Raw genomic sequence first — 25,764 nt, 5'->3', positions numbered from 1 at the left:
AGTAAATGTTCTAAATTAATCACAATAACTGAAAAATTGTCACAACTTCATAAAAGCTCTAGGTTGTATTTAAAAGCTCATTATTTTCAAGCAATATGGAATAATTTTTTTTACTAATTTTTTTCAAGACTGTTACGATCAATACTACGAGAACTTTGAAAGGCCTTTCTTTAAAAAAAATTGCACTAAAGTATGTTGGCAATTTTCATCAAGAGTTTGTGTTTTTAATCAGGGTTATAAAATGGTAAAATACTTAATAGTTTTATAATAAAAAAAATCGAGTAAAAAATGAAAATATCAAAATGACATGATTTTCCTAGTGAATTTCACTCACAATCAGTTCAAATTTTTGTGTCTCGCACATTGAAAGAAAATCATGTTGTTTTTAGGATTTTATTATTTTACTCGAACACACTTTAATACTTTTTTTTTAAAAGAAATGGCTTCTCAAAGTTGACGATTTTGAAAATTGTAAGTCCATATTTCAAATTAATCACATTAACTAAAAAATTGTCACAATTTCATAAAAACTCTAGGTTGCACTTAAAAGTTCATAATTTCCAAACAATATGAAATAATTGTCTTTACTATATTTTTTCAACACAGTTACGATCAATACTACAACTTTGAAAGGTCGACATGATTTTCCTGGTGCATTTGACTCACAATCAGTTATACAGAAAAATCATATTGTTTTTAGGATTCTATTATTTTACTCAAACACACTTTAGTGCATTTTTTCAAAGAAGAGCCTCTCAAAGTTGACATTTACAAAAATTATATGTTACATTTATGAAAAATATTATGAACATGATTCAACAAATTTAACCACAATAACTAAAAAAATGTCTCAATTTCACCAAAGCTCCAAGTTGAACTTAAAAGCTTATAATTTCCAAACAATATGAAATATTTTTTTCAGGACAGTTACGGTCAATACTATCACTTTGTTTCGGATGGACATTGAGTTATAGGACACCCTATATATATATATATATATATATATATATATATATATTTGTGTGTGTATCCACCTTCTCCAAAGGGGTTGAAATCGTCTATACTTTCGTTTGTCAGTCTTTAACGATTGAGGTGAATGCACTGAATCGTCGCGTCGTCTCCTATTAGTTCAAACATTTCGACATCCCTCTTTTTACTTTTATTAAAAAGCTAAAATAATTCAATTAAACCACCTTGACAATATTAAAAAAAATCTTACGCTCATACAACTACAATAAATCGACACCTGTATTAAGTTATATTCCTAATTATCTTATACCAAAGCTTTTAAGTTTTATTAGTTCTAGTAGGATTATAGATTCGGAATAATCGCTCGAATTATATTATCGTGATAGCATTTCATATTTCATATTTGCATTGGTAGTTTCATAATCCGGCTAACTCGGGCACAATTAATTTTGTTAATTCACAAAACCCATTCACATGAGCAACTTCTAATGCTATCTACTGGGTAATGTACTGTGAGATGATGTAGTCAGTCGTCATCAGAATAAATATATATATATATATATATATATATATATATATATATATACCCCAATATTATATGGTACTGAAATCTGTTAAGTCTGACTCCAATTATGTTATACAATTGACTATACTTTTAAAAGAAAATTTATAATAATGAGTTATTATAGATATAAGTGTCTTGAGATGCTTTTCTAGAGAGAAAATGATATTCTTTTAATATCGCTGCGTAATTTTTTAAAATCTCTAATATGAAAATAATAAGCGTAGTTGCAAAAAGAGAGTGAAGTATGAAATGATTCAAGGATATAAAACTTGAATTAGGAGTGTTAAAAAGAAATCAATCTTGAAGAAGAAAATCTTGTAAAATGGAAATATTGTTAATATCGGAGGAAAAGTTGGGTTTATTAGCAAATATTGTTTGATATCAGAGTTACCTTATACAAAAATATTGTAAAAACATTGACTGATCATTTAATTTTTTAATATATGGAGGAAGTAAAATAAAAAGTTGTATATATATTATTATTAATTTCGACATCTAGTCCCTCTTTTTACTTTTATTGAAAAGCTAAAATAATTTAATTAAACCACCTTGACAATATTAAAAAAAAATCTTACGCTCACACAACTACAATAAATCGACACCTGTATTAAGATATATTCCTAACTATCTTTTACCAAAGCTTTTAAGTTTTATTAGATTTAGCAGGATTATAGATTCGGAATAATGTATAGATATATGTACATATATTTTTACTTATAATAATTTAAAACATTTTTTTATAAACGAACCGTTTCCTTTTATAGAATATGATTTCTCCTAGCACTATTTTTCAACTGAGCCCTATTCCTTCTCTTTCCTATTTGATATTTCGTGACTCATCTACTTGACCTTGATTGAGAATTCAGACTCCGACGATCGTTGGTGGGCAGTATAATGGACGTCTTGTAACGGATAACACATAATGCTAATTTAGGTTTTCATATTTTAGATTTTGAATTATAACACACTGATGATGAGACAAACTTAGTCTCGAAACGTTTGTAAAATTATTATTTAATAAATTAGTGCAAAAAAGAGTTTGTTCATATTTCTAAATTAATATACACCTAAGTCTGTTTTTACACGGTAGATTGGTTCCAGAAGAAGCCGTGTAAAAAAAACGTGTAAAAAAAGACATTGATCTTATACAAAAGTGGGTGAGTTCCTAATCTCTAAAACCTATTAAAATTAGTGAAAAACAAGAATTTTCAGGGTATTTCCCTAAATTAGTGCTATTCACATTTGCTTTGGCCAGTAAAAATTGTTTGTACGCGCTAAAGGGAAATTCACTTAAATCTTTAAGTTAGTGTTCGCAAACTATCGATACTATCGATGGTTTCAGACTTTTTTCTTTCATAAATACTTTTTTGTGATATGAACATACTTCGCAAAAATTAAATTTGATAAAAAAATTTACTTACATAAAATTTCAAATCGTGCTAAATGGAATAAAATCGTGTAAAAAATTAAAAATATTCAATTTTCAAACCGTGTTATATCAAAACCGTGTACAAAAAGACCGTGTAAAAACAGACTTAGGTGTATATATATATATATATATATATATATAATTTCACGAACGGTCTATTACACTGAACATGTAATTAATTTTAATGTTGATATTGTCTTTCGTGTGCTGAATAGAATATTAACGCGAGCTATAAATTTTAAACTAGATACGAGACACATCTGAAATATGCTGAAGATAATGATGCATCAAAATTTCTGCACTGAAGAATATCATTATCGTTATATCTTATATGTAATATAAGACTTTATATAAAACGTATTTGTGTGTTAGACGACTTTCTTAAGAATTACTTAGGCGATTCAGAAAACCCTGCTATATTGCATTGCGTTTAATTTTGTACCCCTAAGGCATGTGTTATGTGCAAATAGGAAATTTACACGCAAAATTCAAATAAAATATCAACGACATGTAATTTACACACACACACACACACACATATATATATATATATATATATATATATATATATCCTATACATCCTATTTAATATGTGTGTACTTTTCAATGTATTTTTAATGACAGGAAGAAACTCATTTATGTGGATTCACCGATGCGCCACATGATATATTGTATGTATGTTTGTCACATATGTATATATATATATATATATATATATATATATATACATATATATATATTATAGTGGTCCTTAATATGGACATTTTCGAATTTCCTTACTCCCAAAGGCTCAAATGGTTCCAAATTGATGAAAAACAATTCTCTGAAAGTTTTAGCTTTTAATATTGTCGTATGTATTGTATGTAATATCAATTTGCACGTTACAAAGTAGGTTATCACTTCTTCCAGGTGAGGAGACTCCAAGCACTATTTTATTTTAACAAGCCATTCCCGTCGAATTTGTACTGTTCCAGAAGATTAAGCAAAACCTCCTTCTGCATTTTAAGTGCCTTCCAAGTAGTTCCTTTCCAAGGTCTTGTGATTTGTTATTAATTACAAATGAACTTAGCACCGAGGTCCCCCGGCCGAGCCTTCCCGTGGCATTAAATATTCGCCGGGCTACGTGCCGCGTACGGGGGCCACGGTTTTATTGCAAATTGCTGCGATGGGGTAACGTCTTCTACGAGAATATTAGCGTTGGGGGCACAATTTGCTCGCACTCAAAGCAAAGCACTTGCATATGCACGGGGGATTTTATTTTAGTAAATTAAGATAAGATGAATCATGTGGGATTATACTAGATGTAAAACAAGTAAAACAATATATATATATATATATATATATATATATATATCCATTCTTCTGCTACTTTTATGTGTCGTTTTATCCGTGTGATTGTAAGAATCAATTAACTTCAATTGAGGATTTGAAGCCCATACAAGCAGCATCGTCATTGTCATACAGTTCTAAGTTAGTACAAAGCTGGTCGACATGTGTGCGAGTAGTTTCCATAGAGTGACTCAACTCAAATTAGTGTTATAAATATTAGGTCATTGCCTTGAGGACAAAGAACTTGAACTTAACAATGAGAGGAAAAGAAAATTACAATAATAGTAACTACAGATTTCATTCGATAGACTGAATGATGCACATTTCGTGTCTATATTCCGAGGCTAAAAATATGTACAACCTGGGACTATTACAAAATAGGCTAACGTGTGCGAATAAGCGCGTAATAGTCTCATCGTGCAAATAGGGAAAACTCTATTTCATTTACGGAATATTGAACCCAGCAAATTCTCCATGTGATACCATCCAATGTAACGATTTATTGAAAATCAATTTTCATTTAATATTTTACGCTGGATGAACGGAGCTAAACGCTCGCAGAGTTTTAATTCTCTATCAGGACCAATTAACGAAGAATTATGTAACAGTTTTAAGTGAACAGACGGTCTATATTCTCACAGAAAACATTTTTAGGACGTACTTTTAATTATCAATGAAAAATTCTTGAATAGAATCGCGGTAATTAAATGAAATAGATGAATCTAGATAAGGCATGATAGTATTTACTTATAGACAAATGTTAAATGAGATTCTCTAAATTAGATGTTTGTTGATGCCGTAGCAATGAATATTGACTAGAATTAGTTTTGATATCGACATGATGGAGATAGAATTAATATTTAAAATCAATAAAATTACTATCAATAAAATAATTGATTTTTTTTTAAAAAAGGAGGCTTCTAGTTCAGAATCATACATATATTATATATATATATATATATATATATATATATATATATTAGGGTAGTCCTTAATATGGACATTTTCGAATTTTCTTGCTCCCAAAGGCTCAAATGGTTCCAAATTGATAAAAAAACAATTCTCTGAAAATTTTAGCTCTTAATATTGTCTTTTAGATAGAGCGCAGTTCAATCAAACTTTGTATGGAATCAAATAGAAAAGAAAACGAATTTGGAGAATCTTTATGAGAATCATTAATAATGAATATAATTTACATAATTCACTCTTGTATTTAATACTAAATTTGTCAGTAATTATGTTGCTCTCATCTACTGATCATAAAATTATATACATTTTCAAAACAGCGAAAATAACAAGTTCCAAATTAAATCAAGTGCTTGTCTTCGGTTATGATAATCTTATTCATGGTCTTATTAATATTCTGATGTCTAGTCATTTACCTTATATATCAAAGACTGTTTGCCAGCTTTTATGTGACATCACTTCAGGGCTCAGAAAATTGTTCAGTAATAAAGTACAAAGGTACAAAGTGTAAACTTCATAGTTCAGAAAGTTACTGTAAACTCAGAACATTCTTAGCTAAGTTACCCGCAGGATAAGGAAAGCACAATACAAAATCAAGAGCAAAGTTAATGATAATTATAAATCCATTCAGAGTTCTAAAAAAATACTTTTTATATATTCATTACCTGAGGCAACTTCCTATTGATTAAGCTACTGTTAGAAATATTTGACAAGTCGCGCTAATTAGAACATCATTAATTCTCTAAAAAGATGATTGATTACGAAATTAATTAATTATTTAAGACTTTACGAAACTTGTCATTCGACAGGTATAGGAGCAAAAAATTTAATTATAGTACATTTTCCTCCATAATAATGATATTTTTAAATTAGTGTATCTTAAAATATTATGGTGAAATTATAATTAGCAATTTATTTCGGTGATGATGACTATTTTTGTGTTAATTAACAATTCATTATAAAAAAAACATTATTAAAAGGCATATGAGATAATAAATAAACAAATATGGAAATGCTTTTGAATAATTAATAAAATGGGACTATTTGTGCTGTGGCTGTATATACGAGTTTTTGTTGTAATGAACATATCCGCTTCCGTAAAATGTTTTGGCAAATAACGTATGCTATAATTAAATTTATTATAAAAAGGTAAAATATATTTAATACTTTAAATATGCTCTATATATATATTTCCAAATTTAATTGCAATTTTAAAAAAGACACTCAGTTTCATTAAAAACTCCGTTTCACCACCAGATGGTTTCACTTTATGTAACATTTCGTTTGGTGATTAAAAGATGGAGAAAAAAATTGCCTGCTGTTGAAATTGAATAAAAATTTGCACAATACACGTGATTGATTTGATGGTTTCCAATTGAAATGTTAGGAAACGAATAACTTATTTTTTTACATTTTTTGCACAATTTCACAGTGAACACAACGCCGGTTTGTCACATGAATTTAACTGAGCAGAGAACAATGAGTAGCTGTCAAACAAATGAGTAGCAGTCAAACAAAAAATATTAGTTTGTAGTACATGCTAAGTATCAGAGATGACGCTGTATGTGAAAAAAGAAAAAGTGTTTCCTGCTTTTCTGTTGAAATCTTTCTTCAATTTTCTTTGCTATAAACCTCACGGTGTCCGAGACCTTTTCAACGAATGCAAAATCGTCGAAATCGGTTCGTGCGTTCTGGAGATATATCGTCAGGAAGGAAAACCCGACTTATTTTTATATAGTAGATATCAAAACTTCTGTATTAAAAAATAATAAGAAGAAGAAGAATCATTGAATAAAATGTGAGATGTTGTGAAAACATGAGTAATTGTATATAGAAATGTAGCATACCGTGTGCAATATGTTCCTAAAACAATTTTGAATATTTCTTGAATGCGTTCAATAACATATTGAAACTGAAGTTGTTATAAATACATTATTATTGTTCTAGGAAAAGCGACTAATACAATTTTCAAAAGTCGGTATATTATAGTCTTGACTGCAATTTTTTTTATAATTGTATTAATGCAAGTAGTTCCAATGTTTATCCATTATCCAAAGTTAGAAAATTATTACTGAAGTCATTATTATTTTGTTAATTGTAAGGCACAAAACGATAAAACGCAAAGTTTCCATAAGTAAATCTAAACTTTAACAGTAAAACAATAAACTGAATTCCCTTTGCAATGTTTTCATTAACTACGGAAGGCAAAATCGTTTTTGTGTTCCTTTATAAATATATAAATAGGGTTTGTTTGCAAGGGATATTTATAATGTATGCTATGTAAACCAATAAAACTAAACATCCCGAATTTATTGTCTGCCGAATTTAAGAAGAGAAAATTGGATGAACGATAAGCAAGTCACTAAAGTTATTACATTACATAGAGAGTATAAAAAAAGTTTACTTCTAAAGTTATAGATTTACTTATAAAAACTCTGACAATGTGTATAGTTATAGATAAAGAACCAGAAAAATCATGAAAGAAAATAATTATTGGTTTTAGTACCCACTGAAGATGTGAACCCAGTAAATTAACTCTACCTCCTGCGATAGATTTATGTTTTACCTAGTCAATAATGACCAGAGTTTTATTTCTACTATGAAACAATTCTTTTCCCAGCTCTTCGTTCATTATTCATTTTGACTGAAAGATTAAAGAGATGTGCAGCCTCTTCGACGGATGCGTTCTTTGAGTGTCATAAAAACTGTCGAGACCCTTTGGGGTAGAAGAAGCACTTATTGGCAAAAGTGAATTGCACTGGTGGGTCGTGTTTTCTGCTCCTTTTCGAAAGATTAAACTTGGGGAGAAAAACTCTTGAATAATTCTTTTATTTTATTACTAAGACAAAATCGTGAAGGAAATAAACAGATATATACAGGGTGCCCCAGAACTTAACGTCAAGTTGAATTGGGGTGATAGGATTGACAGTAACTATCCTGAAAAAAAATAATTAGTAAATCAAAATTATCTCATATTGTTTGAAAATTATGAGCTTTTGAGTACAACCTACAGCTTTGGTGAAATTTGACCATTTTTCGGTTATTGTGGTTGATTTTTATGAATATTTTTCATTTAAACTTTGGAACAGTAACCATGAATAACATTACTAGGAAGAATAATTAGTAAATCAAAATTATCTCAAATTGTTTGAAAATTATGAGTTTTTGAGTGCAATCTACAGCTTTGATGAAATTGGACAATTTTTCGGTTATTGTGGTTGATTTTTATTACTATTGTTCATTTAAACTTTGGAACAGCAACCATGAATAACATTTCTAGGACTACAGTAAAAAATAATGGATAGTTTTCATGAATTAAGGACCTTTTGTTACCACGAATTTAAGATTTTCAAAACTGTTCAACTTTGAGAAGGCCTCCTCTAAAAAATATACTAAAGTAAGTTGGCAAGTTTCACCAGAAGTTAGCGTATTCAATTAGGATTCTAAAATGATAAAATACTGGATAAAAATGAATAAATATTTGACTTTTTAGTATCAAAACTATCAACCTCATTTCGACTTGACGTTGAATTCTGGTACACCCTGTATATTATGTATTTTCTGAATCAAGAAAAAAATTATTCTATATATAAATATGAAGCACAAAATCTGTGTAACAGAATTGTAACACATATTTTGTTTTTGAATAAAAAAAAACATGATTCTAAGTATTGGCCAACTTTAAGAAGGCCTCCTCTAAAATAATATACTAAAGTCTGTTTCATCAAAAGTTGGGATACTAAAATGATAAAATACTGGATGAGAATGAATAAATCATTGATTTTTTAATATCAAAACTATCAACCCTATTTCGACTTGACGTTGAGTTCCGGTACACCCTGTATATTATGTTCTTTCCGACTCAAGAAAAAAATTACTCTGTATATAAATATGAAGCACAAAATCTATGTAACAGAATTGTAACACATATTTTGTTTTTGAATAAAAAAAACATGATTCTAAGTATTGGCCGATACAGATATATATATATATATATATATATATATATACTTAATAATATTTAATTAAGGATCAAATGTCAAATCAAAAGTTTACGACGCCCGTATTACTCTTCGAAAGTAGCTGCTCCTTTAAATTAAAATTAATTAAATAATCTCCACTCTAAGATATATGTGGATATATATATATATATATATATATATATATATATTTCGTTTCTTATATTTGATATATCTACGTAATAAGATCCTTATAGATGTATTCATATATTCTGCATTATGCGAGAATATTCTGTCTAACAAGATTATATTCATTTTTCTTCTACCAGGACTCAATTTGTATACTGAATTTTATGTATGTATATTTTAGAATAAGCTCATAATTTATAATTTTCATATATTTATTCATTTCAAGTTATTACGTAATGGAATTAAAATTAACGAGCAATACCCTGCAATATAAGACAGCAAATTCATATTCAAAAATAATAAATTATAATTATTATTAAATCTTCAGAACATGATAATTTAATTTATATTATTATCATTTTACTTTTTTGTGTGCTCTTATAATCTTCATAACATCCATAAAAATGACAATTAATACTCAAAATATGTAACATTTTTCCTAAAGCAAATTGGATATTGCTTTTCATTTACTTTGTAAATTCATTCATTTGTGTCAAGTGCTTTATGACAAACTATTGACTATAAAATACAAATATCGGTTCTTCCAATCTATGAAAAAATTGCTTTTCAATTTAAAGGCAGAAAGTTCTGCTCTGAGTTTTGTGTATCGATTTTCTAAACCAGGTTATAGCGCGTAGCAAGGTCCTTGCTGACGTCATTCAGAAAGGAGTCCAAATGTATTATCCTTCGTATATTTGATGGAATTTCTTGAAATTTCTTCGGGACTGTTGTAGAATAATAAATATTTGTAAATCATCAATATAATACAGGTAGTATACAGGTCATTGCCTCCATAAAGGAAAAAATATTCTTTTGGGGCATTAATGCAATTACATTAACTCACACTTTGCGAATATATATTGTAAAAAAATAATTTTGAAAAATTGCTAATATTTACAGGTTCATGAATTCTAATCATCATCATTATTGTCTCACAATTGGTGTTTGAATTATCCATGGAGTTAAGCTCATTTATCTACTCCAAATAATTGCAATAATTGCAGAATTATATATAATTATTTTTTTCTGGATCATACATTTTATAGTCCATTAAGGGGGCATATTCAAGTGTAGAAATTCAAAAAAATCGATTTCTTTTAATTTCATATTTTCAAAGTTTAACTATCTAAAAATATGGGTACGAGAAGGTTTTTGAAAATTTGAAATATTTTCGGAGACATAGGCATTTTACTGACTCGGTCTTCATACTGGTTATGGCTTCACGCAAAACTTTAAATGCGTTTTTCTTAGAACATACTTTTTCAGTACTGTTGACACGAATTCCCGAGTTTTAATCGGCCGATTCACTTGAAATGTTCAGAGTCTTGTTTATAGACCTTTCTATAGCCCGAACTAGGATTATTCCCAAATTCCAATTTTTAGTATTTTTAAAAAAATCGAAAAACTCAAAAAAACAGTGAAAAAACACTTCTTTAAACAGTCGCCAATTTGTAAAAAATTTTTTTTTACTCATCGCTAGTTCGGGCGATTGCGGCATCATTGTAGATTAATAATCTTTTTATTTTTTGCATTTTCGATGGCCAGGAGGGCTGAAATCATGTCAAGACTGAGGTGCCAATTTTTTGAGACCACCCACTTTATCAGCTGCCAGTTTTTACAATTTTCAACTTTTTTATTTTTTTGTTTTGTATTTTAATAATATTAATAAACAAGTGGTGAAAAAATGGATAGTAAAAACATTCATTGATTTCTTTTACGACACTTTAAAAATGACCTGAAATTCATCGCTCTACACTAGCATACCCCCTTAATAAAGCACTCTGTCTTGCAACCACAAGGTTTTGAGTTCAAATCCCGCACTTTGTAGGACCTGATACGAAGCATTTTAATTGAAAATGCAGAAATAATTTATGTTTCAAATTTTAAATATATTCTCGAGACATTATATTGTAATATATCACCTCACACTTTACAAGTATATAAGGTGAAAATTTCAATTGAAAGCAAAAGACAACCATAGGGTTGCCTCAGAACGAAATTAAAAAAGGAATGCAACAGTTCATAATTCATGCTGATATATTTAGATATATATATATATATATATATATATATATATATTAATTGTTTAATATGAACAAAACAGCACTCAGATTTGTTTAACACAACTTTATTTTATGATTACAGACGTTTCGAGACCATGGTGTGTCTCATCTTCAGTGTAATTTCAAAAACAGTTACTTATATGCTACACATTCTTTAATAATTTATTTAAATTTCATTTAATTTTTGGTATACAAAAAACACCAACTATTCCTTGCAATGCTTGACACCGTACTAAAGAAACATATAACACTTACAGAAATATTCTAAACAAATTTGAAGTACTTATATAGATGGAGACAGAGAGGGTATCATTATCGGCCATCGGCAGAATCAATGTTAATAGTTCGGACTAACAATAGCATAAATCTAAGAACCGACACAAATATTTTACATGACACTTATATAAACATCATTAATAATTTATAAATTTTTTCATTTATCTTATTCTTTTCAATAAATTAATTTGTTTTTTCATTTTTATCGATTTTGTATGCGATAGCACTCCTTCTGTTTACATTATAATGATACCCTCTCTGTCTCCATCTATATAAGTACTTCAAATTTGTTTAGAATATTTCTGTAAGTGTTATATGTTTCTTTAGTACGGTGTCAAGCATTGCAAGGAATAGTTGGTGTTTTTTGTATACCAAAAATTAAATGAAATTTAAATAAATTATTAAAGAATGTGTAGCATATAAGTAACTGTTTTTGAAATTACACTGAAGATGAGACACACCATGGTCTCGAAACGTCTGTAATCATAAAATAAAGTTGTGTTAAACAAATCTGAGTGCTGTTTTGTTCATATTAAACAATTAATATTCGTTCCACTCATATCATAAAATTCTATAATATATATATATATATATATATATATATATATATATATATATTATTTTTAGGTATATAAATGTATATTACCCGATACAACCCTGCATTGCGGATTTTCATTTGTCTCATGGAAGGGACAAGGTCGTAGGTAGCGCAAAGATAATATTGGCAAGGTCGATCGAACGATGCAGAATTGTCAATTTTCGTCCACTACAAATCAAAATACTACAATAGTCATTTTGACTTTCTAATAATTTGAAAATTTACTATAAAATATAATGCGTTCTCGCTCGAACATATGATTCAAGAACGGGATGGATAATAAAAACTGAACAATGAAGGGAATTTTAAAGGTGTTTTGTTTGTCTTATTGGAATCATATATATCATTATCTCGCTCGAACATATGACGAAAGAACGGGATGGATGATAATAACTTAGCCATGATTTTAATGCAAATATTCGTTGCTTATTGTTGCAAGTTTATATATTGTTATATATGAAGTTTGACTTTATAATAATATCGAATTTTACTATAAAAATTATTTTTTCAACGTTCAAAAATCAAATTTATGCAAAACTATGAATATACAGATTGCTGGTCAAAAATAATATTTGAAAACCAATAATTAAGTCTTTCTATTTGGGTATTTTATATCTTGTATTGGCCAGACGTCAAGAATTAAAAAAAATTAATCAAGATTCTGCAAATTTTCTATGGAAAACATTTTTTGTTATAAATTATTGTGGAATGACTTGTATTAAATTTGTGTTTGAATTACTTGTATGTTCAGAGAAAATGGTTGATATATATATATATATATATATATATATATATATATAACCTGGTATTGATTAGGTTAGTAACGTCAAAGACAGGCACAGCCAGAATGCGCAGAAGTTTAATAGCGAAAGTTTGTTTGAGTATATTTATTCAACTTCATATAGATGTAAATGTACACCATATATACATATATGTATATATATATATATATATATATATATATATCTAAACATGAACAAATTAAGTTCCTGTGCAGTAATATATTTATGTTGTAATTCGAGTTCTATGGAAGAAGCTTACGTTTTTTAAGCCCCACTTTGCAATTAATTACATGCGATTATGCGGATTTTAAATCTACTATTACAAATAATTGAGTATGCTATTATTAATAATGAATAATTATATCGACACTTAACGGAGAGACCCCGTGAATATTTTCGTGCTTGAAAAAATATAATTGATCAGTAAAGTATTATTGTAGTTATAATGAAAAATTCTCGGAAACTATATTAGACGGAACAGATTAGCCTATTTTTTTAAATATTAAATATACTCGTACAATATGTTTACTTTATTATAATTTGATACATTTGATATAATTTGATAGTACACGACTAAACCACATTTATAAAATTAGTAAGGCTTTTTGTAACATTAAATGGCCGCATGCCTAGAACTGACAAGACGTACTTGTCACTTCTAAGCATGTGGCCATTTAAGGTTATACATTATAAATAGCTATTTATAAATGCGTTAATAGTCAATAATGCTTTTGTTGCATAAATAAATTGTTATATAGGTCTTCATGAGAAAAAATTGAAGGAATCTGATAACCTGTATCTTGATTTCGAGGCGTCGGAATCGCCAGAGTCTCGAAGTCATGATATAGGACATCAGATTGTTATATATGATTTTATTTTATAAACTTACTTTGTACGCCCATATATAACTTCATTGTATTTTTTATTTCAGTTCTATGCCTTGTTGGAGAGTAATACCTTCATGAACCACACCATAGGCTACAGAAAAATGACACTTTTTGCACCAACAAATGTTGCTTTCCAGAGATACAGGGGACCACTCAATAATTCACTAGTCACTTATCACGCAAGTAAGTATAAAACTTTATTATTTTGCAATTATAATATGTAAATGTCTCATATATGAACTCTCCCCAATTGCACAATGTGTCATTATCCTTAATAAGATATCGGTAATAATGTTTTCAACACTTAACACTTTTATTAATATTACCGATGTGTTAATTGAATGTACGAAACTTCATATAAGCCAATTACTGCTAATTACAATATCTATATCTGCCCGGCGAAAGTTTTGACAAACTAGGTGACATATTCTTTGTGTCTTATGAAACCACGTGTGAAATAATTGACACATCTGAAAATGTTGTCTGATGCGATTCATATATATTGCCTTCTTGCTCCAATATTTGACATTAGAAAGGGGTGGATAATAAAAACTGAACAATGAAGGGAATTTTAAAGGAGTTGTCTGATGCGAATCATATATATATTATTATCTCGCTCGAACATATGACGCAAAAACGGGATGGAGAACATTTTAGCCATGATTTTAATGCAAATATTTGTTGCTTATTGTTGCAAGCCTGTATGACGTTATATATGAAGTTGATTGATGTTTTTGAAATTTCGATTGAAAATAACGAAAGTGGTTTAATCATGAAAATTTATTAAATTGTGAAATAATGAGAAACGTCAAAATTTCAAAATATATGAAACTTGCATCAAGGTAAAACACCACTTAAACTTAGTTATTAATTGTTACAATTGAACATTCAAGTGTCATTCTTTTCCTATATGAATAACTTTTACTGTATAAAGTTACAACTTTTACTATTTTGTCAGCAAATTCGACTACACCGAGTGTTGTATGCAACGTGTCGCTTTTTCTTCCTTCGTCGTAGCTGCGCTAGATTAAAAATACTATTTCATTGTCAACATAAATTCCCTCATTTTTTGCCGACATCCAGTGGCGTGCGTAACTTTATACACGTTCGGAGGTGCACGTACGTGATTTCCATAATTCTGGGATAAAGCTTGTCGGACGTGGGGTTTGTTTTATGCCTTTTTCGAGGAAAAACAAAACTGGGGCAAATGTGGAAAGGAAATTTTGTAACACAAACATGGCATAGTACGAGGTGTGTTCAAAAAGTACCCGGAATTACTAATAATTAAATTTCGCGGGTCTGGAGTGTCTGATTGTCAAAATTTTTTTTTTATTGTGTTGGTATACATGCCCCTAAAGTATGATGAAATTTTCAGCTATATTCACTGTTTACTTTGTCTGTGGTAGTCGCTAAGGTTCGACGTGTTTTTCTGAGCTCGGCGATTTTTACAATGGAAGAATTGAAAAGTCAAAGAATTTGTATTAAATTTTGCGTAAAAAATGAAATAAAGTGTTGCAAAGTGCAAAAATTCACCAGATATGGCTCCGTGTGACTTTTTCCTATTCCCAAAGTTGAAGAGACCCATGAAAGGACGGCGGTTTTCATCGATTGAAGAAAATCGCTGAGAGTGCTCAAGGACATATCAAAAAGTGAATATCAAGGGTGCTTCGAAAATTGGAAAAAACGCTGGCATAAGTGTATTATATCTGGGGGGGACTACTTTGAAGGGGACCACATTAATGTAGACGAATAAATAAATATTTTTTTGAAAAAACGAAAATTCCGGGTACTTTTTGAACAGACCTCGTATATAAGTATATAGATAAATTAATTTATTTGGTTTAATGTCGTTGTTTTTTTTTGTCTTTCAGCAAATGTGGCTCGTGTTTTGGACGAATTGCCTAATAGTGTTTTATCTGAGTCTGATGGAAACCCACCCTTATGGGTTACTAGAAAAAGGGGCACTCACAGTGACGAACTTTATATAAATAATGCTAAAATTTTGAAAAGACGGTCGGATTATGTTGCTCCCACTAAAAATGGGGAAAACAAGCAGGTAGGATTATGAAAAATATTTTTTTTATAAAATAGCATATGTTTTCATAGACACTCATTGATATATACAAATATAATTTAGGTTTTGCACGTAATTGACGAAGTTTTGGAGCCGATTCAACTGGCTAATCCAAATATACAAAATTACAATCCTGATGCTTTCGAATTTCTTAACCAATCAGAGAATTACAATATAGGCCATCATAGAGTCAGGTAAAAATAATATTAAATATCATTTGAAATACATATAGTCTTCAATTTTCATTTTCATTATTGTCATAATTATTCTATAGGACATTCAGACAGAGAATGCTCCACACAAGAAGGCAACACGTATTTTCAGCTGATGGCAGACACACTTTCTTTATTCCAGTAGAAGATGGATTTAAGGTAATTTTGAATTGTGATTTAATTAAGACTACTTTTAAGTTAAAAGTAGAAAGAAAATCTAAATTTTCAACTAAATTGACCACCCGCAGAGTGTAAAACTACGCCCTTTAACATCTATCACGCCTTGTAATGATAAATTAATTCAGTTAATGAATTTAACTATAAGTTGTAAAAACAGTGGGAGGTTATTGATTAAAGTTTTCCATGTTCTTTATTGTAATCTAAAGAATTGAATGAGATTACTAAATTTTATAAATACATACAAAAATAATGAAAACGTTATTGCCTGTTATTAACATATTAAAGATTATATTAAAGAAGTACATTTTTAACTTCCCGTAGGGTATAAGTTATTGTAATCGTCCAAAAATCCAAAATGAAAATTTTTACATTTCTCGACGTTTTGAAGGTTTCTGAACATTTTGGCATACCTCAGAAAAAATGGATGTGTGTGTGTGTGTATGCATGTATGGATACAATTTTTCGTCCACGTTTTCGGGCGCACGGTTCAACCGATTTGAATGGTTCAAAAAACATTCGATTCCTATTGATAAGGAGATGTGATGATTAGTTTTTGGCAAAGACAGGTCCAGCCGTTACGGAGATACGGAGCAAAGAGTGCAGAAAATAGGAATTCGAGTTTTAGAGAGAACTAAGCAACCGATTTAAATGATTCAAAGAACTTTCTGTTTGTTTTAACAAAATAATTGATTTGGAAAAAAAAAATTTGTTTCAATTTTTTTTCCATTTTTTTTCTTTTTAATTTTTTTGTGTATCGAAAATAATTCAGATTTTATTTTTAATTCTTACCAAAGCTTTAATATACTTTAAACAAATAATTGCAACGTTGCAATTCAGTTTATATAATATCCTTATAAATATTAGACATCGTTACAATATTAATAATAATCTATTAAATTGAAAACATTCAATATTTCTCGAACATTTCGTTACGGTACGGGAAGTTCCAGCAATTTGCCTTAAGGCACGATGCCATACTAGTCTTTACATTTTAGTATTAAATGGAACTTAATACATTAAAATGGTTGTTTGAATACATTTAGCTCTATTCTATTTTTGTTTTATAATTAATCAACTTCTGAATCATTTATCGTTGTTTTATTCCTGATCCTGTTTGATGTTATCTGATAATTGTATGTGATATTTTCATCTATCCATTTCATTCCATTCATTTCTTGTATCAATAACTATATATTTTCTATTTAGCCAACTATGCGTTCGAATTTGATTGATGCCAAAGTCATTGATGGGCATGTGGTTCCCAACCAAGTTCTATTCACAAAACCAACCCCAAACGACCCTTATCAGACCTATGCCTTTGGAGATAACCTTCAGGTGACAGTTTCCATGCACACCGTTGACGACGGCAAAACCACCAAGAGTAAGTTTATAATTTAGATGAAAATTTATTAGAGGGAGAATTATTAGTTGCAATAATTGTTTGTTTCGATAAAACTAATATTGATTTTTTAACCAGCCTATGTTCGATCTAACACACTGATCGGGGACCCAAACCATGCTACGGGGGTTGTTCTAGCAGAAGTTGTCAAGGCTAATATTCCAGTCAGGAATGGAGTCGTACATCTCATCAATAGACCACTCATGGTAGTCGATACCACTGTCAAGGAATTTTTAGAGGTCTGGATGAAGATAGAATAATTCTAAAACCAATCAATATTTAGAATAAGATTGCTTAAGTCGTAGCACCTAGTAATATTTAGTGCAGTTAAGATAAAAGAATACATTTAGTATTTTCTGAATCGTTATTCATTCGATTTATGAATAATTACTGAAAAATTAATATAGAATTTAGTCTGAGACCAACATTTCTTAACAAAGAAAAGCATTATTACAGTAAGGTCTAAAATAAATTAATATTCTCAAGTACTTCTAAAAATATTACTACCAGTCTTCCAATAATAAATAGTTATTCATTCAATTTATGAATAGTTACTGAAAAATTAATATAGAATTTAGCCTGAGATCAACATTTCTTTACAAAGAAAAGCATTATTAGAGTAAAGCATAAAATAACTTAATATTCTCAAGTACTTATAAAAATATTACTGCCAATCTTCCAATTGTAAATGTTTGCTTAATGACCAAATAGTTCAATTTAACAGCACCTAATGGTTTAATTTATAAATATCAAACAAATCATAATCAAACAAATCATAGCCCGGGTACGACTTGAGCAACCTTACCCTATATTCAAATTATTTTATTTTTTATTTAATATTTTTGCTTTATTTTTCCGGTGGTGGGTTTGTTCAATTTTCCGCACTGCAGTCTTTTAAGGTAAATGCAGTTGTTTCATATTATATATTGATATAGATTAGAGAAAAACTTTTTCAAACCATAATTATATATATATATATATATATATATATATATATATACATATATATTTATATGCATATATATGTGTGAACGTATATATGAATTGTTGTATGATTTGAATGAAATCAATACAATATCTAAATACTTCATATCTTTATTTAAAAATGCATACGTCTTAGGTATAAACTTAGCTTTTATTCAGTAGAAAAAACTATATGAGTGAATTATGTATGTTGTGAGTCTAAATGTGTACTATATGTATGTCATATTGATTTTTCATTATTGTACTCAAAGTGTGCCAATTTTCATATTTTTTTAGTTATTTTTCTTGAAAAGTCATTTCATGTACGAATATTTTTAGCTTGGATGCATGAATGAATAAAAACATCTGCATTGTGTTCGTATTTCCAAATTATAGTTTAATTACATACATAAGTATTTTGATAATCATGTGTGACATAATCAAGTTGCGTAATAGTTCAGAAAAATTGTAATAAAAACTTATTTTTTATGGAATATATTGCGCGGCTTGAATATTTGTGACCATTTTTAAATTCATTATATACTTCACCATCAATTGATTCATTATATCCATTTTTCATTGAGCAGTAGTTCATTTATATAATATAAAAAATTTCAAAAGTATATGAACATTATCCATACAACAAAATACCGGATAAAGTGTTTTTTCCATAACTATTGATGATGATAGTTTAAAAAATGGTTTAATTGTATTTTCTTTATTGCTTGGCATGTCTCTTGGTGGGAATTCTGCATGATTCTTTCGATCCTAGGGTTTTGTAAGTATTTTTTACTTTTTTGTATGAACCTATATATAATTACAGTATTCTCAAATATATGATGATTTGAGATTATGTTTATAAGAATACAACTCATACATGATGAAAGTAATCGATCATATCATGATAATTGTATTTTTGTATTATCACATTTTTTATATTTAAGAAAATTATAAAAAGAAAAAGAATCGCAGATTTTATGAAGTGGCTACCATATTGCTAATGTAAAGTGAAAAGTACAGATGATGATTTGTATATATACATACAGAATACGCAGAAATATTATATATTTCATCATTATTGTAGCTGCTTTTGTCATTGACGCCTAATTGGAATGAATGTCTTTCCCTATAATACTATCTATATAAGTAGTTACAAAATTTTCTATTATAGATAATATAAATGTAATTAAATTACTATAACCATAGATTTTTTCTAAATTATGTTATATTTGATAATTGTTTATATTCATGTAATTCATTTATCTATTAGGACAGAGAAGATGGACCATTATTTGAATTTTACCAAGTGATTATGGATGCTGGTGGTGATTTTATGGAGCTTTTGGTCAGGACAAAAGATTTAACCTTATTCGCTCCCAATAATGCAGCGTGGAGATCGCAGGCTTCAGTTAATGTTATCAGGTACACAAAATAAGATTAAATAGTTTTATATGAGATATTTATATGGTTTCATTTTCAATTTAAGAAACAAGGAAAAACTCAGGGAAATTCTCAATATGCACTTGGTACGTGAACGCTTGCCAATGGATAAAATCCTTCAGAACAACATTAATCAGGTAATTTGATAAATTAACTATGAATATTATGATTAAACATTAAAAAATAACAACATTCTTCAAACTTACTATAAGATGCTTTATCAACAGGTATATAATATATTCAACATGCTTATCCTTATAATTTATTTCTGGTAATGATTGACTGGGCAACTTGCCCTATGGAAGATATCACTTACACCCTGTTACCCTGATATGCACAGAAGCACTGAATTATAATTTACAAATATTGAAAATAAAATGTATTTCTGTTACTGATTCAAAGATTTGGCAGGTGTCTACAGTGGCCGACCGTCGCAGTTTGTTCTTCAACATTCTTAACAATGGCCTGAACCAGACCTTGACGGTGGAAGGAGCAGGAGTGAACGCGACTGTGGTGCAGCCCAATGTGGCCTGCACGAACGGAATCATCCACATCATCGACAGGGTGTTGGGAGTGCCACACACCACGGTCATGCAGAAACTGCAGACCGATCCGATGCTCAAGTAAGAGGAATTGATATTTGACTTATTATTTGTTATAAAACATGGAATATTTATTGTTAGAATAAAAAAGTATGAAGAAATTAATACAAAATGTAGATAGATGGTGATTTATATACAAATGTATTGAAGTGTTTTATTTTTCTTTCAGCTCAACATATTTCTTGGGAAAATTGTCTAAATTCAATCCCCAATTGAATGATACAAAACGTAGATTTACATACTTTGTGCCCAGGGACAAGGCCTGGCAAAAGGCTGAATTAGAATACCCATCTCAACACAAAAAATTATTTATGAAGGATTTTGCATACCACGTGAGTAGAATAGATTGAGACTTGATATTTGATTTGTTTCCGAATAATAAATAGCAAACTGGTATTAGTAACTAGGGAATGCAATACCGATGGAAAATTTCAATACCGGTATTTCGGTAGTTTTTCATTTTATAACCGGAATACCGGTAGATTACCGGTATTTTTATTATCTTAAACAAACGTAAACAAAATTGAAAGTTACTAGTACAAATATAAAAAAATGTATATACAACCAGAACTATATTCAACTAAACAATAAATACAATAAAATAAAACAATAAGTTTATTTTTTTAAATAATAATTTAACAAAATTATATCCAATTTAATTAATTCACTATCACTATCGAGTATATTGAGTACTTTTCACCAAAAACAAACTTATGAGTAAGAAAGACCAAAAACTCATAAAATTCTCATTTTCAAAACTAATACATTATTATAAAAAACTGTATGTGTTAAATTAGCATAATCTCCAATTATTTGAAAAAATAATTTTTCTACACTAATTTAAGATCGGATATTTTGTCGAGATAAATAATAAGTTACTATAATTGTTATTTAAAACAATGTGATGGTTCTATAGTATTTCCAAACTTCGAAACGTTTTCGAAAAATAATATTTTATAATTGTAATAAGAAGCAAAAATATTTCGTAATTATCATAATTATTATGTATAAAGTTAGAAAAAAATAAAGATTACGCAGGGGTAATCTGTATGATTTAAAATAATTTGGCGGAAATATCACTTAAAAAACCGTTGCATTTTTATATAAGATGAAACAAACATCATATTATGTCCAATTCTATTTAATGTAACACTATAAGAAGCCTTTATTCAAACAATAAATATTCAATTGTTTATCCTATAGAATCTCTTGAAGATATAGCTGTTTATGCGATTATGGAATTTAAAGATAAATTTGTTCCGAGAAATTTAAACTTTAGGGTATTATGTATCAAATAGCGCTTATGTAAAAATTCCGAAAATACCGGTATTTTTAGGGTAAATACCGGTAAAAAAACCGCCGAAAAATCAGGCGGTTTACCGGTAATTCGGTAGACCGGTAAACCGGTATTGCATTCCCTATTAGTAACTTATTTGTATGATTGTTTTTATTTGATGCTATGTTTCTGTATGTAATATTATATTTTTATAGACACGTGGAATATTGGAACGTCATTTGGTGATTGCAGACAAAGCTTACACAATGTCTGATTTGAAACTAATGGGCAATGATACAATTGTTTTGCCGACACTCAGGGATTCATTGCATCTGAAAGTCAAAGAAATTGGAAAAAGTAAGTTTTCTATACTATATATTATTATAATTTGTTGATAACTGATAAATCATACCGCAAAGCATTGATTGAAATGTTTAAATCTATAGCTTGTTATTGGATTCAACATCTTCTTTTCTATTTAAATAAATTTAGTATATCACACAAGGCTATTCTTGGTCTTTTTAAAATCATTAGATTGATTTTGTTCATTTTAATTTGAAATATTTTGAATATCATATAGCAGGTCATTCTTTGGTATTTTCAAATCATTGGTTTCTTTTTGGATACATTATCTTCTCTTCTCTTCTTCTCTCTTCTAATCATTTATATAATCATTTTCATTTTAAACATCACACAACCGAATCTTTTTCAGCCTTGTTAGATTTACATCATCTTTTCTAATTATTTATATAAGTCTAAAGATGTATCATAACAGAAGTTTTCTAGGCATTTCTATCTTATACATTCATTTTGGATGTATCATCCTCTGTTCTAATCATTTATATAATCATTTTAATTTATTTTCATTATTTCATTCAAACAATTCAGGCGAAGGGTATATGAAAAATGGCTCTGGTGATCATGGTGAGTTCGAAAGTGTGCGCCTGTGTCTTTTATGTATTATCATCATTAGTATTATCTATTATCATTATTATTTTTTCACATTTATGCACAATTGAAGAGTTTAAGCACACACACATATACAATATATATAAAAGTATTGTATTATATATAAATGTAATGTCAAGAAATAAATGATTTGGTTGTAAATAAGCTTTCCTATTTTGCAGATTACTATATTGAGTGGAAAAACGAACGAATTCCAGTTTTCAGGCCAGATGTGGAATGCACAAATGGAATTATCCATGTAATAGATCGACCTTTATTACTAGAAGGAGATGTACGGGTTACTGGTGCAGCATCAAGCATCATGTTTTGCACGCAGTCTATAGTATTTATTCTTTTAGCTAAATTATTGCTAGCTTAAAAAACTATTGGATGGTGAATATCCTTACAGACAGGCATAGGTATGTTCAGAAGTGATTTTTTTGTTCGCGACTTTGAGATTTGAAACAAAACTTAAAATGTTAAAAACGCCTGAATGAATTTCTATGGCTTATTGTATGATTATGAATTTGGACTAAGTTCAATGGTGGTCTTCTACACCAAATTTTTAAATGATTGTAGTCATAGATAAATGAATATTTAAATTATATATTATTATATGATACTATATTTTTTATTGTAAAATATTATTGGCTTCTAATATTTCCAAGTAAAAGCCAGGCATAAAAGAAATAATATATATATTATATAATATATATAATATATATATATATATATATATATATATATATATTTTATTTTTCTGAACTAAAAGCCTACTTTTCAAAGATTTATATTTAGTATTTTATTTATAATTACTTATATGTTTAAGAAATATGATATGTCCATCTCTTCAGGAACTGTTAATATCAAACAAAAATGTGTTTATATACTTCTTTACTTATTTAAAAATTGTAAAATTATTCTATTTATCTTCGAATTGAATAAAAACTTCAATAAACACTAACTATAAATTAAATTTTTAAAGACAGTGTTCATTTAAATTTTTTAAATTTCAATCCTTCGAAGGTAAAAAGTGCACATTTTAATTTTTAAATAATTAAAGTAATGTATAAATGTATAAACAAAATAGTTTCTTTTTTATTAAAAGTTCCAATGGAAGTGAGCATTCCATTTTCCAGATATGTATAAAAAATTATAAATGATTAAGTAAAAATTTATTTGAAACTAAAGGATGCTTTTAGTTTAGAAGAATAAAATGATAAATATTATATATATATATATATATATATATATATATATATATATATTGAAATGATAGAATGTCTTCATTATACCAAAAAATGAGCAAAAAATATGCATATCTTGGAAATAAATTCATATTTTTTGTGATATGTATGTAAATCCATACTAAATCAAAAGTTTGTATTTATCATATTAATAACTGAGTAATGAACTCATTGAATACTATAAAATATAAATTTACAATTTACATTAATTAAAAGCTATGTTTTGTAACATCATCAAGGATACATTTTTTATAAATCGTTGCAAATACTACTTAAAAAAGTTACATGTCACTTTTGCCAAAGTAAAAAAAAATGAAAAAGTTAATTTTATTATTTATTATTGCATTTTATATTAATTTTATCATTACTTATACATATGCAGATTATTTCTTTAAAGCATTCCAGTAGATCAATGTTAATTTTATCAATTAGTACGGTGTTCTGATATGTGATTACAAAAGATCACATAATACATAATCGAGTAAATGTGTGTGAGATATATCTTTATTGTAATAATGAGTATTTGTGTTTAATTATTTTTGAATGTGACTAGAGATAATTCTGCTTAAAATTAGTTATAAGGCTTTGATGATGCTCCTAATTTATTTAGATGTTTAATTATTTTAAGATGATATGATGGGTGAATCCAAAATTAATATTTGGAATGATATTTTGAGAGTTTTCATTAATTGTGTGATGTAGAGGTGAAAAGTATAAAAAAGGCATCTATTAATCAATGAAGCATATTTATTTTTAACAATTCATTTTGCCAAATATGACTTTTTGAATTAAAATTTATATGATTAATATTATTTTAAAAATCAATACAATTTCAACTGCTTATTCAATAGATTTACATGCAATGTATTTAATATGTTTCATTTAATTTTATTTAATATATTAATAGATCAGTTGAATCAATGGGAAGGCAAAAACTACATCATGTAATTGTTGAATACTCTCCTATGTACTTTTAGAATGATATGGATTGAACGAATGTATGAATGAGAGTTAAAACAATCATATTATAAAACCAATTTAAATCAAAACAGTCATGAACCTCATATTATGCGAAAAACTGCCAAAAGGTTTTTTTTAAGTTGTTTGTAGACTGAGCACTTGTGAACATTTCAAAATGTATAATTTGTAAGTATAATTTTTATAATTTATAGAGTTCCTTACCAAAAATATTGTGCAGTGCATGTGGATGAGTTTGAGATCTTTTATTTATTATTTTCTCTCGGTCCAACGCCTTCTTCTTTACTTTCAAACCAATGCCTTGTTCCCATGTGTTGCTGTTTAAAAACATATAAAGTTAATTCAATTAATTTTACAAGGAAGCTATATCATCAAGTGACTATGTGAAATATATATCAAAATAAATAAATTTATAAGGACCGAGAACTTATGC

General features: G+C 28.3%; 1 protein-coding gene and 1 long non-coding RNA gene across 2 annotated transcripts in view; one reads left to right on the top strand and one right to left on the bottom strand.

Moving 5' to 3' along the window:
* Window positions 1-23,517, top strand: part of LOC113383268 (fasciclin-1) — a 114,562-nt gene extending 91,045 nt beyond the window's left edge. Inside the window, exons 2-14 of the mRNA XM_026621518.1 lie at window positions 14,057-14,195; window positions 15,884-16,068; window positions 16,150-16,280; window positions 16,361-16,457; window positions 17,685-17,859; window positions 17,956-18,116; window positions 19,613-19,618; window positions 20,111-20,262; window positions 20,327-20,417; window positions 20,692-20,903; window positions 21,052-21,214; window positions 22,374-22,515; window positions 23,289-23,517. Coding sequence (XP_026477303.1) covers window positions 14,057-14,195; window positions 15,884-16,068; window positions 16,150-16,280; window positions 16,361-16,457; window positions 17,685-17,859; window positions 17,956-18,116; window positions 19,613-19,618; window positions 20,111-20,262; window positions 20,327-20,417; window positions 20,692-20,903; window positions 21,052-21,214; window positions 22,374-22,515; window positions 23,289-23,485 — 1,851 coding nt within the window. The 3' untranslated portion in view covers window positions 23,486-23,517. The remainder of the gene's footprint in view (window positions 1-14,056; window positions 14,196-15,883; window positions 16,069-16,149; window positions 16,281-16,360; window positions 16,458-17,684; window positions 17,860-17,955; window positions 18,117-19,612; window positions 19,619-20,110; window positions 20,263-20,326; window positions 20,418-20,691; window positions 20,904-21,051; window positions 21,215-22,373; window positions 22,516-23,288) is intronic.
* The window catches only part of LOC113383272, a 130,567-nt gene extending 104,923 nt beyond the window's left edge, over window positions 1-25,644 (bottom strand). The window contains exon 1 of the long non-coding RNA XR_003367726.1: window positions 25,536-25,644. This is a non-coding gene — a long non-coding RNA (uncharacterized LOC113383272). The remainder of the gene's footprint in view (window positions 1-25,535) is intronic.
* Between the last annotated feature and the right edge of the window lie 120 nt (window positions 25,645-25,764).

Source organism: Ctenocephalides felis, unplaced genomic scaffold (assembly GCF_003426905.1).
Source record: "Ctenocephalides felis isolate EL2017-DRISC unplaced genomic scaffold, ASM342690v1 CF-g0.4_SCAFFOLD_03570, whole genome shotgun sequence".
NCBI lineage: Eukaryota > Metazoa > Arthropoda > Insecta > Siphonaptera > Pulicidae > Ctenocephalides > Ctenocephalides felis.
Note: the sequence above shows the minus strand (reverse complement) of the source record. Positions and strands in the feature narration are given on the sequence as shown.